The 19,129-nt window shown below is 37.0% G+C and overlaps 1 protein-coding gene across 1 annotated transcript; it reads right to left on the bottom strand.

The window, feature by feature from the left end:
- Positions 1 to 16,342: 16,342 nt before the first annotated feature.
- On the bottom strand, positions 16,343 to 17,512 carry LOC149378849 (uncharacterized). The gene is made up of 2 exons (XM_089603886.1): positions 17,447 to 17,512; positions 16,343 to 17,116 (listed from the first exon to the last, which is right to left on the bottom strand). Exons 1-2 carry the CDS (start codon positions 17,510 to 17,512, stop codon positions 16,343 to 16,345), a joined length of 840 nt encoding a protein of 279 aa, XP_089460012.1.
- Positions 17,513 to 19,129: the final 1,617 nt, after the last annotated feature.

Raw genomic sequence — 19,129 nt, forward strand, 5'->3', positions numbered from 1 at the left:
TACTAACCTAGACAAAGAGCAAGTACATCTAAATTAAAATATTAATGAGCATTATATATTTACTAACCTTTGAGAAGCTTGAACGTTGAGAAACCTTCGGAAGGTTGAAACGTTCGTCTCCCCTCCCAGCACGTCTCTCTTCTTTCCTTGAGAACTCGAGCAACCACGAAAGTTTCTATCACTAAAATCACTCGAGAAAGAAAGGAATTAGTGTGTGGGCACTTTTAAACACGACGACTCGAGAACAAGTCTCAAAGTCGAAAAGCTAAAAACGCTAGGTCAAATGAGGACCTAGGTGCCAAAACAAAAACGAAAAGAACTTAGAGAGATAGAGAGAGAGAGGAGTGGGCAGCCAAGTTAGAGAGAGAAGCTCTCAATCTCTAAAACTTGGGATGAATAAAATGAGAAGAATGAGGGCTCTATTGATATGAGAGACTTTACCTTCAAAAAGTTAGTTTCCTCTTCTATATAATATCACATATTAATGAGCAAAATTGCCTCTTTCTCTTCCTCATTTAGGCGGCCAAGGGAGCTTTTAGAAGGCTTGGCTTTGTTTCCTCTTTTGCTCCATTGCCTTGCTTGGCCGATTTCCCTCTTTCCTCATAGGGGAAATTTGTTTCCTCTTTTTCTTTTGGCAAGTATCTTCATACATTAATGCACAAAATAAACTCTCTTTCACACTATGGCATGAACGAAATTCAGCCTTCTTTTCCTAGGGTTGGACGTGTAAGGCTTCTAGAATGGGTTTCTAGATTTTTCTTCACTTGTTCATGACAACATAAGAAAAGACCCATTAAGAATTTTCAAGTAAAATTCTATGAAATGAAATTAATCCTCAAGGCCCAATAAAGGTCCATCATATGACAATGTCAAAAAATTTATTGACATTCATTTCGTCCTATGTCCTAAAAGACAAAAATACCCTTTAGACAATTTTCGTAAAACTTGTCTCGTTCTTGTTTTGACTTAGCTTCTAGTTTAACTATTCCTAATCGATATGATTTGTGACAGTGATCTCATGGATCCAAATGAACAAAGCTTGAGCTAAATACTTGGACTAAAAAGTTCACAAACTTTTTCCAAGTTTAGCTTAATGTCAACCGACTCCACTAAAGAGTTGACACTGAAAATCTCTCGGTTTAATTGAATTTATTTTCTACTCAAGAATTCAACCTAATTGTAATGAGTGGATCCACTGAATACTATCTATGTTTACCCTTCATGAATATCATCAGCTAGTCGGGATTTACAAAATTACAATTTTACCCTTCTAGCTGTTATTTCCTCAACTCCTTTGTCGCTTGTGAATAAGTTAGAAACAATGTATTGACGATGAGCTAACAAGTCACATTGTTTCTTCCAAAAAATTCAAGACTCAATTTGGACACTGGCCAGTTCATTTATTCACACTCCAAGGAACAAAGCATGAGATGATAGACATTGCATTTCAACAATCTTGTACATGAATTCCATATCTATGAGAACTTCACAAAGTTACTCATGACATCTTCACAACTTAGTACTTCACCAATAGGTCATGTTCATAATCACATAGTGAGTCCGAACTCTGACTTTCTCAAATGAGAATACGTAAGCTGTGAAATGGCATGTCTCATTTTAGGATTAAGGTAAGCATGATGCAATTTATACGTAGTGACTTCGAGACATAAGAGGTTAAATGGTTTGTTCTTATCTTGTCTCTAGAAGTGTACTGGTCAATTCAGTACCTTTGGAAGATACCTAGAAGAACTATAGAGTCTTCAACTCTCAATGCCCCATAACCAGACATCATAGATTCTCCTAACAATCGTACTGAGGTCAATAGTCCTTTGACCCTTAGATTGCGAATATATCGTTTTAAGAAAACTAGGAAGAGTTTGTTCATGCAAATCTACATTTGTCTCTTCGTAAGTTGTTGAGTTTGTTTATGGACTAAAGACTAAGTTTTTATCATAAAGCTTAAAACAGACAAGGAAGAATGAATGAACGTTTCAACTTTTATTAATAAATAAGTAATTACAAGCAAGAGTCTTCGTGAGACTATATTACATCAAATGTACATAAATAGATACTACTACTCTTCTTGTGGGCACCATTGACAACAAAGATGCGTTTGTAAATTCTCGCTGAAATATTAATAAAATAAAGTTTTGACGTTTATAAGTAATTCGAATCGAAAGTGTTATTTCTTATATATTAGTATTTATCAAACATTCATCAAACCATAGTCTTCGTATTGAACTGAGTCGCATGCACGGCATCTGAGCTCGGGCAGTGAACTAAAACTGGTCGATGATTGGTTCATGTCTGGGTAGCTGAATCTGAAATCATATATGTGGATCACAAGTGAAGGTTGATCACTTAGTAGGAGCATTCTACACTTGTGGTAAGTGTACGACCCGGACATATCTTACTTGTAGATGTGTCGTTTAAGGACCATTACGACACACTAGCCGAGATCACAAATGATGGTCACAGTGAGACTTGATCTAAATCCTGAAGTGATCATGGACACTGGATTATGTTACCGCACTCTTTGACTCATTCGCTAAAACGCCAATATCATGCTAATCACAGCTTATGTCTTGGGAGCATTCCAGAACATGGTTCGTATGGGAAGTGATTTACAGATATGGAATCCAGCCTTCCTGAAAGAAGGTAAATATTTTCTCACCTAAGGGTTGATTCCTTAACCGATAGATTACGCGCACTTCCGAAGTTTATACGTTCGAAAGAATCTTTCGTTGGAAAAGCAACAATACTTAGGGCTTATAGGTGTCAAGAAATGTATTACGGAAAAATTGACTTTCTCGACACGAGTTGAACCTGGAGGATCTTGATCACGAACTGACTATATCAGTGGACACTCGTCACGATGAGTAATTATAATTCTAGTACCTATGAGGATTCAGTCTTGGCTTACAAGGTGGAGTCTGACCAAGATTAGAAAAATCGATGAAGAAAAGATAAATGACTTTTTTGTCTTTCATCGGATTTGTTAAGCTTCTTATACTAGGTTCATAGCCCCCGATTCGGCTCTAACAAAGGCGGATAAGAACTTTCGAACAATAATGTTTTTCATTATTATAATCTCACTAGCTGTAATTGTGATGGTCGCATCAATTCTGAAATATGGGTATTTGCAAAATTAAATAATTATTTATGGTATTATTAATTCTTTATTGTTTGATTAAGTAAATAATTAATCAATTATTTATTTGTTTGTTGTTGGACCAAATAAATAAATAATTAATTTGGTTTTAAGCAATTGAGCCTTGCAGAAAATGCGGTGCACGAATTTTAGGAGACTTTGGCACATGATTTGCACAAATCCTCCTTGACCGAGAGGTAGAAATTGGTCCATGCCATTATTTGTACTTACCAATATTTTCTCTTTGTTTAAATAAAGGAGAGAGAAAAATATTTAAAAGGAAATAAGATATTGTCATTTATTCTCTCTCATGAATATTATGAGAGAATAATATTTAAAAGGAAATAAGATATTGTCATTTATTCTCTCTCATGAATATTATGTGTGAATAATATTTAAAAGGAAATAAGATATTATTTTTTATTCTCTCTCATGAATATTAATGAGAGAATAATATTTAAAAGGAAATAAGATATTTCCTTTATTCTCTATTAATAAATATTCTCTATTTAAACAAGAAATAAAATCTCATATATATTGATCTAATGACTAAGAGAGAAAGTATGATTCATGAGATAAGATGCAATGACCAAACTTAGATTCACTAGTGTGAACATAATAAAAGGAAACAATATATTTTAGAAAGTACCAAGAATATATCATTTTCACTACTATAAATAGGAGTTCATGAGAAGGCAACAAAAACACTTTTGTGATTCAGAAAATTCGACCAAGAGAGCCTCTCCCTCTCTCTCGGGCGACTCTCCCTCTCCCCCTCTTTGAAGTCCGTGATTCCAATTCTATAAACACGGTGCGATCTATACACCTCGTTGTAGATCGTAGTGAGATAAAGATTGTGTCCACTCATCTTTCTTATTCGTCTCAGAGATTACATTTCGGAAGATTACGGTGTCATCACATACAAGTTCAGAGCATCGAGGAGCTAAAGCTTTAAGAAGGAGCTAAAATCTTGAAGATAGTCTTCTAAAACTGAAGACGGAGGAGTCAAAGCTTGAAGATTCAGTAGCTGATCCAAAACATGTAAGTATTACTGAATCTCTGAACCTAGCTCTTATTGATTGCTTGATATTGCTTTCATGAATAATTAATAAGTAAATCTAGATCTTGTTAGATAGCTATAATATTAATTAGCTCTTTTTAGTGTAATTAATATTTTCCGCATTTAATATGGTTATCAAGGTGGGATAATCACCTACAAGTGGTATCAGAGCTACTTGATTACATTATTAATTGATTCGTTCATGTGATTAATTTAAATAGTTTGAATGAACAAATATTTAGATTATCTTTTTTATGCAATTCAATTTATGATTATGTGAATTGTCATTCGGGGTTGATCGTAGAATATTTGATTCTCGCTTTTCTAGATTTTATGTTACACCCGAAACTCAAAGGGTATAGATTTTTTGTGAAGTTTATTATTATTATTATTATAATAATCCGACGATCAATATTCTTGATCAAAACGATCGGCGAGAGACGGACCCACAACGAGGAGAAGTGAAGGACCGACGGAGGGCCTCCACGACCGATGACCAAAAAGGGCGGACATCTCATCCGCCGCCCCTCTACTGTCTCGCCTCTGTGGCCGTGTGGCCCACCTGGCACACGACCCGACCACTCGGGTTGAGTTCCACCATGGCGGGTGGACACGAGGATAGTACGGGCTTGGGCCCAGATGCCAAGTAGGCCCACGGGTCCACTTAATAAAAAAAATTGAAAAATAAATAATTTGATATTGATTTATTTTCCAATGGGACATTGATATGGGCGCATAACTTATACATGAACCAACATGATATTGGGTTCATCTCATTTTATTTATTAAGAGTCAAATAAGATACGATCAAACCGAATTAAACCATGCTTGTTTATTTAATTGCTTTTTCATGTTTGATATAACTTGAAACTTGTGTCGTGGGTTATCATGGGCTTTCATTTATTAAAATTATCTAATTGGATTAGGATAGTTAATTAATGAATGAGTTGAACGGATCGGAAAGATTTGACACCAAGCCGATAAGAGGCTAAGCTGGGGGGTTAATAAAAGACGATGTCTTCCCTCCCAACTGGAAGCTTTTCCGTGAAGGAATACTATTAGGATAATCAAAACTAGATGTCACGAAATTCCTAATAACTAAGTTATATCAAAACTTATGTATTTAAGGGTACCTTAGAAACACTCGATTTTTTAATACGATTTAGTTAACTCAAGTGGATTACCTGGATTAATGTTAATGCTAGGAAAATTAAAATACTAAAAGTGTATTGAGTCTGTAAGGCCTCCAACATTAACACAACACCGTGAGGTGGTCTTGCTCGACTCGTGACCGGCGGTCTTTTAGACATGGTGGTCCATTCCCTTCGGAAGTTGTAAGCGCATTTCACGTTTCTGACGATAGGTGGAGAAGTAGATCTTGTGTCTGACCTAGGCTTCCCTAGCACACACGGGCTAAGCTTTGTCCTGCTGAAATGTTGGGTCGACTCAAGTGTGAGATGACCGGTGGTTGTCTCATATTGCCAAAGATTACTATAAACTGGTAGTTAGTAAAGCATAGCTATGAATGTCCATGAACCACGATTGCTTTATTAATATGAGATGGTCCTAAATTTCGCTAGGTGCACTCCATTACGTCACTTTAGTGAAACAGACTATGGCTATTGGTAAATTACCGTGGAATATAAATTATGGGTCTTCTTAGAGATTAGTATTTTTCCCTGTGCTTGTTGCATTATGTTTTTATTTCCTAAACCTTTGTGATGAATGTTTTTCTTTTCAAATAATTATTTATGTATTTGTATTTCATTAAATTTCAGCATGACTTCAAACTATTCCTTGTTGAAAGAAATAATGGATACTAAGATGAAGAGCGGAGAGTGTGCCATCGAACACATGAAGTCGATAATCGATAGATTGAACCTGATCGGCTTCTTAGGAATTGAGATTAATGAAGCTACTCGGGTCGAGATCATTCTTGAATCCCTCGCCGAGGAGTACGCCAGCTTTAAAGTGTACTTTCGTGGTTTCGGCCCAAAGTATGTCATGAAGAAGTTCCAAGTTGAACTTCTACACTGGCGTGATGGTTTAGTAAAGGACGAGTTCCTTTATAGATTGAACTATGCTGGTGTGGCAATCTCATCTCATTATTACTCTTCGATGAGATAACCCGTAGAGAATGTTCTCCAAGTGGGAGAGCTTTCGGTAATCTACATCTCTTATGATGATGACGAAGTGGTAGACTTGTACCCAGAGTCTTGTGGAGGTATTGTCCCGTCCACAAACATACATGTATTAGAGGCATTTTATGCTGGAGATTTATTCTCGTCCTGGATTGTAGATTCGGGGACTACTAATCATGTTTATACATCTTTACAGGTGTTTGATTCCTGGGAGGAACTGAATGGAAATGAACTACAACTTAGAGTGGGAAACAGAGAGTCTGTCACGGCTAAAGCTATGGGAGTAGTTCAGCTCCAATTTGGAAATAAATATTTGATAGTTGATTCAGTTTATTTTATTCATGGTATTTGTAGAAACCTTATTTCAGTTTTTGAGTTACTAAAACATAAATAATTTTTTTTTGTCAATGAATGAAAATGCTATTAGTATTTCTTATGATGGAAGAATTATATGTGATGCTCAATTATACAATGGTTTATATGTGATATCCCCTGAAAATAAATTTGCTTTTAATGTTGATATGTTTAAGGTAGCTAAACCCACATATAATAAAAAAAGATTAAAGGTATCCAATGATGATGAAACATATTTATGGCACTTAAGACTTGGTCACATTAATATAAACAAGCTAGAGAGGCTTTCAAGACTTGGGCAGTTGAAACACCTTAAAGTGGGAACTCTACCTGTTTGTGAATCCTGTATTGATGGAAAGATGACCAAGAGATCTTTCTCTAGCAAAGGACTAAGAGCCACTGAACCTCTGCAACTGGTTCTCTCTGGCGTCTGCGGACCGATGAATGAAGCTCTGATAGACGGTTATGAATACTTCGTCACTTTCACAAACAATTATTCTAGATATGGTTTCATTTACCTAATGCACCGAAAATCTAAAACTTTTGGCAAGTTTAAAGAATTTTGTGCCTGTGTTGAAAACCAATTAGGTAAAACTATTAAGACATTCCGATCTGATCGGGAAGACAAGTTCTTAGATACTGAGTTCACCGATTATTTGCTTGAGCATGGGATTGTGTCGCAATTATCGGCTCCTAGTAACCCACAACAATATGATATTGCGGAAAGGAGAAATAGAACTCTACTAGACATGGTTAGATCCACGATTAGCTATTCTTCACTCTCAACATCTTTCTAGGGATATGTTTTGCAAACTGCTGTATTTATCTTGAACCATGTTCCTTCTAAATCGATATCCAAAACCCCATTGGAACTATGGAATGGAGCTAATCCCAGCTTGCGTCACTTTCGCATATAGGGTTATCCCGCTCACGTCTTGAAAAAGAAGGCGACTAAACTGGAACAAAAAACAAACTTATGTTTCTTTGTTGGTTATCCGGAAAGGACTAGAGGAGGTATATTATATGATCCTATGGATCAGAAAACATTCGTCTCTACACATGCTACTTTTCTTGAAGATGATTATGTTAAATCACATAAGCCACGTAGTACAATAGTACTCGAGGAAACGATTAGACCAACCCCAAAGACTAACGTCCGAGGGGAACGATCTCCACCTACAACTGGTGTGAGAGTGGGAGATGATGAAGAAAACACAAATGTTGGTCCAAGTGCTACATTGCCTCGTCATAGTGGGAGGGTCTCTAGAGAGCCTGACCGATATCTTAGTTTTGAAGCGAACGTTGTTGCATTGGATGCGAGCGACGATGACCCCGCATCATTTCCAGATGCAATGGTCGACTTATACAAAGATAAATGGCTAGAAGCCATGAATCAAGAGATATAGTCTATGCACTCAAACTCAGTCTGGACTCTTATAGATGCACCCAAACAAATTAGATCGATTGGGTGCAAGTGGATCTATAAGAGAAAGAAATGAGCTGATAGACAAGTCGAAACCTATAAGGCTAGACTTGTGGCTAAGGGTTTCACCCAAAGAGAAGGAATCGACTACGATGAAACCTTATCTCCGGTAGCCATGTTTAAATCCATCAAAGTTCTTCTGGCCATTTTCGCTCATTATGATTATGAGATCTAGCAAATGGACGTAAAGACAGCTTTTTGAATGGCTATCTGGAAGAAGAAATCTGTATGGCTCAACCAGACGGATTCATACAAAAGGGTCAAGAACACAAGGTTTGCAAATTATTAAAGTCCATTTATGGACTTAAGCAAGCGTTTAGATCTTGTAACCAAAGGTCTGATGAGTATTATCAAGACTTATGGTTTCGAACAAAACCTTTCCAAGCCTTGTGTTTACAAGTACTCAAAGGGAAAGGTAGTGGTTTTCTTAGTGCTTTATGTAGATGACATCCTACTGATAGGAAGTGATATTGAGATCATGTCTTACATAAACGCATGGCTGACAAACAATTCCAAATGAAGGATTTGAGAAATGCGGCTTTTTTTTCTTGGAATCCAAATCATACGTGATAGGAAGAACAAACTACTAGCTCTGTCTCAAGGTACTTATATTGATAAGGTACTTGCCCGCTTCTCGATGAAAAATGCTCATGGCGCATTGTTACTGATGCGGATAGGGTTAGCCCTGTCAAAAGAGTAGTGTCCTAAGACACCTCAAGAAGTGGAGGATATGAGTCAAGTTCCATATGCCTCGGCAGTTGGGAGTCTGATGTATGCCATGTTATGTACTAGACCCGACATATGCTATGCAGTGGGAGTTGTTAGTAGATACCAGTCAAATCCTGATCTTGATCATCGGATAGTTGTTAAGCATATCCTCAAATATCTTAAGAGAACTAGGGAGATGATGCTTGTGTAGACAAGTAATGACTTGGTGGTACAAGGATACACTGACTCTAATTTTCAAGCAGACCGTGACATGTTAAAGTCAACGTCTGGGTCAGTGTTCACTCTCAATGGAGGGGCGATTGACTGGAGAAGCGTTAAGAAATCTTGTATCGCGGACTCTACGATGGAAGCTGAATACATTGCAGCATCTGAGGCAGCCAAAGAGGCTGTTTGGCTTAAGAACTTCTTAGCCGAACTAGAGGTAGTTCCTGATATGAACGAGCATGTACAACTCCACTGTGATAACACTGGAGCGATTGCAAACTCGAAGGAACCTCATTGCCGTAAGAGAGGAAAGCGTATAAAGCAAAAATACCACCTCATAAGGGAGATAGTTCGAAGGGGAGACGTGGCTATCATGAAGATCTCGACGTTGGATAAAATCCCGGATCCAATGACTAAGGGGCTGCCTGAACTTGTGTTCTTGAAACACATAGAAGGGATAGGTCTTAGATATATGCCACAACTTCTTTAGGTCAAAGTGGGAGATTGTTAGGAATTACTGCCCATGAGAAGATGCTTTTGTAAATTCTCGCTGAAATATTAATAAAATAAAGTTTTGACATTTATAAGTTATTCGAATCGAAAGCGTTATTTCTTATATATTAGGATTTATCAAACATTTATCAACCCATAGTCTCCGTATCGAACTAAGTCATATGCACGACATCTGAGCTCGGGTGGTGAACTAAAACGGGTCGATGATTGGTTCATGCCTGGGAAGCTGAATCTGAAATCATATATGTGGAACACAAGTGAAGGTTGATCACTTAAAGGGAGCATTCTATACTTGTGGTAAGTTTACGACCAGGACAGATCTTGCTTGTAGATGTATCGTTACAGAACCGTTACGATACACCAACCTAGATCACAAATGATGGTCACAGTGAGACTTGATCTAAATCCTGAAGTGATCATGGACACTGGATTATGTTACCGCACTCTTTGACTCATTCGCTAAAAGGCTACTATCATGCTAACCACAGCTTATGTCTTAGGAGCATTGCGGAACATGGTTCGAGTGAGAAGTGATTTACAAATATGGAATCCAGCCTTCCTGAAAGAGGGTAAATGTTCTCTCACCTAATGGTTGATTCAAGAACCGATAGATTGCACGCATTTCCAAGGTTTGCACGTTCGGAAGAATCTTTCGCTGGGGAAGCAACAATGCTTAGGGCTTATAGGTGTCAAGAAAAGTATAACGGAATAATTGAATTTTCTCGACACAAGTTGAACCTGGAGGATATTGATCACGAACTGACTATATCAGTCGACACTCGTCACGATGAGTAAATATAATTGTAGTACCAAGGAGGATTCAGTCTTGGCTTGCAAGGTGGAGTTTGACAAAGATTATACAAATCGATGTAGAAAAGAGAAAGAACTTTTTCGTCTTTTCATCGGATTTGTTAAGCTTCTAATACTAGGTCTATGGTCCCCGGTTTGGCTCTGATAAATGCATACAAGAACTTTCGAATAATAATATTTTTCATTATAATAATATCACTAGCTATAATTGTGATTGACAGCATCAATTATGAAATATGGGTATTTGCAGCATTAAATATTTATTTATGTTGTATATTCTAGAGAAAATGCGCCGTAATAACTTGGTCCAGGAAATAACAATGGTTTTGAGGATAATGTAAATTGGTAGATATATTAATAAAATAAAAAAAACCCTTTTATACATAAGAAGTTGACACATTGGAACACGAGATAACATGTTATGTTACATAAATTTGAAAAATAACATATATTGATTACCATTACCTTGAAATATATCATATTATCGATTTTTTTTATATTATAACATTTGTGAGGAATTATATTTATACAATATAATACAAGTCATTATCTCACGATCTCATACAATGTTGGATTACATGGTTTATACGGTATTAAATTTTTTTTATATTTCAACCTCCAATCATCACCATGCTGGGAACCACTATTTTTCTTCGAATCAAGTCATATTGGTCAAATGTTGAAAAAACAAATTAATTTCATGACCAGGATGTCCCGAAATTCTGTTGCATGACGGATGTGGTCACGAAATATACGGAAATCGTAAAAACAGTAGTCATGAAATCCATAATTTCTATGACAACGTGGTCACTACCGCAATTTGGTGACCTTGTGGTCACAAAACGCTAAAATTTGGTGACCTTGTGGTCACTAAACGGCGCAGTTTCGTGATGACTGTGGTCATGAAGTATTGTATTTTCTCGAGAAAATACACCATAATAACTTGGTCCGCGAAAAGAACATGTTTCATTACATAAATTTGAAAATTAACATAGATTTCTTACATGTACCTTAAAATATATCATTTTCTTGAATTTTTAAAGAATAACATTAGTAAGAAAATTTATTCCAACAAAATAATACAAGTCATTATCTCATGTAAGGTTGACATTTATAGTTCTTAAGTTTTTTTTTTAAATTCCAACCTCGACTAGACATCACGTTGAAAACCACTGTTTGTCAAATAATCAAGTTATCTAGAGCGAATTTGCCCAAAAAAATAAATTTTGTGACCATGTTGTCACAAATTGTTATTTTTTTTAATGATATGGTCTTTGTTTCGTGACTAAAATGTCACAAAATATCAAGATTTCGTGTCCATGTTGTCACGAAATCCATAAATTTTGTGACCTTATTGTAACGAAATCCCAAATTTTGTGACAACAAAGTCATAAAACATAATATTTTCTTGAAGACATTGTCACGTAATTTTGAATTTCTCGAGAAATTAGTCCATAATCTCATGGTTCATAAAATTAGTGGTTTGGTGTCAACTTCTGAATACCTAAAAACCAAAAAATGAAACACTAATTTTTTTTTTTCAAACCTCTACATGATACCACGTTGTAAACCAATAATTGTCAAAGAATCAAATGATTCTTGACGAATTTGTCAAAGAAAAATTAAATTTCGTGAGCATATTGTCACTAAATTATTAGCAGTTATGTGATAATGTTGTCACAAAATTTAATCTTATAATAAAACATGGTCAAAACTATTCTTAAATGAAAGCACTCACCGAGAGCTTCGCGTTGATACAAAAAAATTTGAAAACGGAATTCGGAATCAAGAATTATGGAATTTTAAAATTTAGATCTCTTAATTTTTTTTATTAAAGTATAATTTATTTTATATATAAAATGTAATGAGTTATGGACTTTTAAAAAACTTTTATATACCGTCAAATTTATATGAATAAGATAAGAGTAGACTAGGAAAAAAATAATTCTCTCTCTTTAGATGATCCTAGTTGTGACCTTTTTTTTTTTAAAAAAAAAAAAAAACAAAGTAGGAAAGGTCACAATTAGGACCATCTAGTGCCCTGTGTATTAGTGCTAGTGTAAATTTTAGCTTTTTTTTTTGTCTAATATGACTAAATCATTATAATTCTCTAATAAGTTCAATAGTACAAACCAAAATGATAAAGTTCAACACAATCCATCAAATACTATAGTTTAACAAATTCAACATAAAAGGGATATAAATGAAATGACAAGTCATAGCGACCATATGCAGCGGTCATACAGTAATCATATAAAGTCATATAATGAGCACATGCACGAAAGTACATGTCCAAGTGATAGTCGTACTCATACTGAGATGGAGCAACAGACATGGAATGTGTTGGAATTGATCTAGGGTTTAAGAAAAAGTTTAACGCTTCGGTAAGCGGCAGAATTTTTAAAAACTTTTTTTGACAAGTAAAACGATTTTACTAACCTAGACAAAGAGCAAGTACACGTAAATAAAACTATTATGAGCATAATAAATTTACTAACCTTTTTAGAAGCTTGAACGTTGATGAGCCTTCGGAAGGTTAAAAACGTTCGTCTCCCTCACAGCACGTCTCTGTTCTTTCCTCGCCAACACGAGCAACCACGATGGTTTCTATCACAAGAATCACTCGAGAAAGAAAGGAATTAGTGAGTGGGCACTTTTTAAACACGACGACTCAAGAACAAGTCTAAGAGTCGAAGAGCTAAAACACTAGGTCGAATGTGGACCTATGTGCCAAAACAAAAACCGAAAATAACTAGAGAGAGAGAGAGAGAGGAGATCGGGCACAAGATCTAGAGAGAGAAGCTCTCAATCTCTAACTTATGTGGAATGAATAAAATGAGAGGAACGAGGGCTCTATTTATAGGAGAGGTTTTACCTTCAAAAGGTAGTTTCCTCTTCTCTATTGAATATCACATATTCATGAGCAAATCCCTTGTTTCCCTTTTTCATTTTGGGCGTGTAACATATTCCTCATGCCACATGGATTTGTTTCCTCATTTGTTCTATCTTGCTTGGTGGCCGAAATTCCCTTTCCTCATGGAGGAAATTTGTTCATTCTTTTTTCTTTTGGCAAGTATCTTAATACATCAATGCACAAAATAAATCTCTCTTTCTCTCTATGGTATGCACGAAATTGGCCTTCTAGAACATGCTTCTAGATGTTTCTTTATTTGTTCATGATAATATAAGAAAAACCCATTAAGAGTTTTCAAGTAAAATTCTATGAGATGAAATTAATCCTCAAGGCCCAATTACACTAATATGGCCGAGTAAAATTTATTTCATTTGTCATCATATGACAATGTCAAAAAATTTATTGACATTCATTTCGTCCTATGTCCATAAAGACAAAAATACCCTTTAGACAATTTTCGTAAAACTTGTCTCGTTCTTGTTTTGACTTAGCTTCTAGTTTAACTATTCCTACTCGATATGATTTGTGCAGTGACCTCATGGATCCAAATGAACAAAGCATGAGCTAAATACTTGGACTCAAAAGTTCACAAACCTTTTCCAAGTTTAGCTTAATGTCAACTGACTCCACTAAAGAGTTGACACTTAAAATCTCTCGGTTCAATTGAATTTATTTTCTACTCAAGAATTCAACCAAATTATGATGAGCGGATCCACTGAATATTATCTATGTTTACCCTTCATGAATATCATCAGCTAGTCGGGATTTATAAAATTACCATTTTACCCTTATAGCTGTTATTTCCTCAACTCCTTTGTCGTTTGTGAATAAGTCAGAAACAATGTATTGACGAGGAGCTAACAGGCCACATTGTTTCATCCAAAAGAGTCAGGACTCAATTTGGACACTGGCCAGTTCATTTATTCACATTCCAAGGAACAAAGCATGAGGTGATATACATTGCATTTCAGCAATCTTGTACATGAATTACATATCTATGAGAACTTCACAAAGTTACTCATGACATCTTCACAACTTAGTACTTCACCAATAGGCCATGTTCAGAATCACATAGTGAGTCTGAACTCTGACTATCTCAAATGAGAATACGTAAGCTGTGAAATGGCATGTCTCATTTCAGGATTAATGTAAGCACGATGCAATTCATACGTAGTGACTTCGAGACATAAGAGGTTAAATGGTTTGTTCTTATTTTGTCTCTAGAAGTGCACTGGTCAATTCAGTACCTTCGGAAGATACCTAGAAGAATTATAGAGTCTCCAACTCTCAATGCCCCATAACCAGACATCATAGATTCTCCTAATAATCGTACTGACATCATATAAGTGCACTGGTTAATAATCCTTTGACCCTTAGATTGCGAATATATCGTTTTAAGAAAACTACGAATAGTTTGTTCATGCAAATCTACATTTGTCTCTTCGTAAGTTGTTAAGTTTGTTTATGGACTAAAGACTAAGGTTTTATCATAAAGCTTCAAACAGACAAGGAAGAATGAATGAACGTTTCTACTTTTTATTAATGAATAAGCAATTACAAGCAAGAGTCTTCGTGAGACTTTATTACATCAAATGTACAAAACAAAGACTACAACTCTTCTTGTGGGCACCATTGACAACAGAGTGGAGGGGATAACCTGGAACTGGTCGCACCGTTTCGGGAGCTTGACTTGATGCATAGTTGTTCTGGTTGTAACTGGAAGATCTGTCATCATAAGAGGACTCCGTGCCTTGAGGTCCAATTGATACCGATCCGAAGTTGTAGGACAAGTCATCAACGTCATTGCTAGACGTAAATGACATGGCATCATTCATACCCCTCTGCCCTGACCTCCGCGCCCGTATCCTGAATCAAAAAAGGCAGGGTGATGAAGACGATCAAAATCTTCTTGCTTTGGTGCGTATCCAACTTGAGCACTGCCGACATCACCAAATGAAGTGCCTCCAACACTAATGGAACCTCTAGCCTGATATAAACCTCCCCCACCTCCCCCTGATCCACCTTCATCTCCACCTCCTCCGCTTGATCTACGACTTGAACCTCCTCCATCTGAATCCGAACTGTCTCCGGATCCGCGTTGAGGTTGGACGTCCTCGTTCAGCACTCGCTCCGGATCAACTCCATACTCTCGAACCGCTTCAGCTACTATCGGATCCGGGTTCTGGTTGACGTCGTCCATGTGAACTTCGTCAATCCAGCGGAGCATTTCGTCGTATCCCTCATTATCATTCCCGGAGCATTCGAAAGCTCGTTCGATGATATCTAAAGGATCCATCGGGGTGAGGTTGTTGTCGTGAATCCGAGTTGCTTCTCGGAGCTGCAACTTCATGTTGTATGAGCAGAAAACAAGCTTCTCGAGTTTGCTGTACGCTAGACGGTTCTTTTGTTTTGTGTGGATGAGGGCAAATGTACTCCAATTCATCTCACAAGCGGAGGCGGATGAAGTTTGTGGTAAAATTCGAATGGCCAACGTCTGTAAAGTCGGGGTCCAATTTCCGTAAAGCTCCCACCACTCACCTGCAATCATGTGACATAAATCATATCATGTCATTTCATACCATTCCATGACATAGTTAATGCATACAATTCATCTCACAAGATTACTTGCACAAAGGGTGCCTCGTGCCAAAACATCACTTCTTTGTGATAAGTCCCCTCGAGCGTCTCGAAATGCGATTAACTGTAATTAGAAAATCAAATAAGACTCATATATTCATAATGTGATATACCTTGTAACAATTTATACCTCTCTCCAAATAGTTGACCCATCAAGATCCGGATGCAAGAAGTTGAACACTTTTGTGACAACGGCCATGTGAGTATTGTTCATGGTTATATCCGAGTTAAACAGCAACTTTAGATTTAGGAAGAAAGCTGCAATGTGTAGTGGATGTTCCATTTGAGTACTCCATCTGTGGTTCACGATGTCGACGACCCATTTCTTCCCACTCATCGCTTCCAACTATTTTTTCATCTCGTGGAAGATGTAGTATAGTAATCCCATCATGGGATGCACCTCAGTGTCCACTAATCGAAGAGTGGTGTACATTGGCTCAAATATGGCACGCACTTCGTCCACCGAATGCCAAAACCTGGGGTTTAAACAAGTCTCGGATATGGATCTACCTGTAGGTGTTGCACTCAATTTGTAATCATCCCACCATTGACTACCGAACATCGTCCTCAACGCAGCTCTCTTCTCTCGGAGACTTCTGAGAGCTAGATAGTTCGTGGCAAATCTTGTTGCGTCGGGACGGATGATTTCACCTGGGGATGTGTCCCGTAACTTGGATAGAACAGTGCTGTGGTTGTAGATGAACTTTGTCGCATCCCTCGCTGCTTTGATAGTCTGCTTAACACTATCTCTCTTCCAAATATCTTCAAACATCGGATCTAGACAATGTGCGGCACAAGGTGTCCAGTACACATTGTACTTGCGTTGCAATTTCAAACCGGCACTCTTGTAGTTTGAACCGTTGTCGGTCCCAACCTGGACGACATTGTGTTTTCCAATTTCTTTGACCACTGACCTCAATATTCCGTAGATGTACTCCCCTGTTTTCGTATGCTTTGATGCATCAACGGACTTTAAGAACACCGTTGCACCAGCACAATAAACCATAATGTTTATGATGCTTAGTCTGGTCGGCCCCGTCCAACCATCAGTGAGTATGGTGCATCCGTATTTTACCCACCGCTTCTTTTGTTCTTCAATGTAGTTCTCCGCGTCTGCAACCTACATATCGAGGTACTTGTTATGAATTTCATACGGAGTTGGTATAGGAACTCCTGGACCTGCAATATGCCAATATACATCATGTTAACGTTTCAAGAACACATGCGATTCGACAATATGGAAATACAATTAGTTATCACAAATTGAGGATTACCTAGATCTTGAGCGGTTACTATCATGTTTTTTAACTCATGCGAGGCCTCCTAACTCGTCGGCACATGTTGGTGAACAAAGAATTTTGTTATGTTTCTTCCGAGCCACGTTCTCTTCTTCGGCTCCACCATCTCATCAAATTTTTTTTGCTTAGCACTCGCTGACTTATATAATGACGGAGCAGCTGGTGGAGATTTTGTCGTAGAACCACTGCCGGGCCCCGACATCATCCGAGCCTCCCATTCTGTTTGAGCCGCCTCTTATCTTGACCTCTTCATCACTGCACGTAATTGCGCTTCGTAGTTTTCTTCGTCTGATTCTTCCACGCCAACATTTTTATTCAATGTCTTGCGAAGCGTAGAATCCAACGACTGTTTCTTCTTCTTTTTTACGACATTGCCTTGAAGTAAAGCTTGCATCTCTGCTTTCACTTCAGGAGGGACTTTTTCACAAAATCTGACACTCTTGGTTGGGTCTACATGGGCTAGGTGGTTTTTCACTCTCGTGATGCCGCCACCTCCCATAATGTGCTCGCAAAATATACACTGGTGGCCGCTACTTTTTCGGGGAACGGGTGTACAATACCTCCTAGCTGGGTCGGAGGCCGACATTCTTGCAAGTTATAACCTACAAATTAACAAGTTTAACATAACCTTAATCATCACTAACTAATCACAAAATTACAATATAATTCGGATTAATTACAAAAAAAATTATAAGCATGAACACAAACTCTAAAATTAAAAACAATTCATAACAATTTCTTCATAAATCAATAAACAAGTTCAACATAACCTTAATCATCACTAACTAATCACAAAATTACAAAATAATTCGGATTAATTACCAAAGAAATTATAAACATCAACACAAACTCTAAAATTAAAAACAATTCATAACAATTTCTTCATAAATCAATAAACAAGTTCAACATAACCTTAATCATCACTAACTAATCACAAAATTACAAAATAATTCGGATTAATTACCAAAAAAATTATAAACATCAACACAAACTCTAAAATTAAAAACAAGTCATAACAATTTCTTCATAAATCAATAAACAAGTGCACAATAACCTTAATTATCACTAACTAATAAAAAAATTACAACATAATTTGGATTAATTACAAAAAACGTAGAATCATGAACACAAACTCTAAATAAACACTACATTCATGTTCACAACTATCAATTTATACTTGATCTTCAAGAATTATCAACAAATTTCAAAAATTAAACTAAAAAATTCAAAATCATAAAAAAAAATATCTGGGTCGAGAAGCTCACCGGAAAGGTATGAAACCGGTGGGATCTGGGAAGAAATCAACTGCGTCGCGTCGGGAAGTTGGCGGCACGGAGGGATCCGGGCGGGATCTGGGAAGAACTCAACGTGGTCGCAGCGGAAATTTGAGGAAAGCTTACCGACAAAAATGAAAAAAAATTGGGGGAAAACCGGGTATAAATACCCGGTTTTTTGGTTTTTTTTTAAAGTGAACCGGACCGGGAAGTGAGAACCGGGTTCCTCACTGGTTTCCGGTCCGGAATCACCGAAAACTTCCGGTTTTGATGGTTCCGATGCCGGGGAGTTCAAAAAAGGAGATCCCGGCCGGTTCCCGTCCGGTTCCCCCGAAATTTTAATCCATGCTCGAGATGAACTCGAGAATTTCTCGAATTATTCCAAAGTTTCTTTTGACCTTAAATATTTTTAAATAATTTTCATCCTTCGACCATTCTCGCATTAAAAAATTATTTATTTACAACAATTGAATACTCTTTCCAAGGGTAACTTCAATCACTCTTCTTAACATTCAGAAAACGGGGGAGCGTAATAATCCATATCTTACAACTCCTCTTTGC

The sequence above is a fragment of the Urtica dioica genome, chromosome 12, assembly GCF_054948205.1.
Source record: "Urtica dioica subsp. dioica isolate 48M chromosome 12, U.dioica_male_clone48M_v1_H2, whole genome shotgun sequence".
Classification (NCBI taxonomy): domain Eukaryota; kingdom Viridiplantae; phylum Streptophyta; class Magnoliopsida; order Rosales; family Urticaceae; genus Urtica; species Urtica dioica.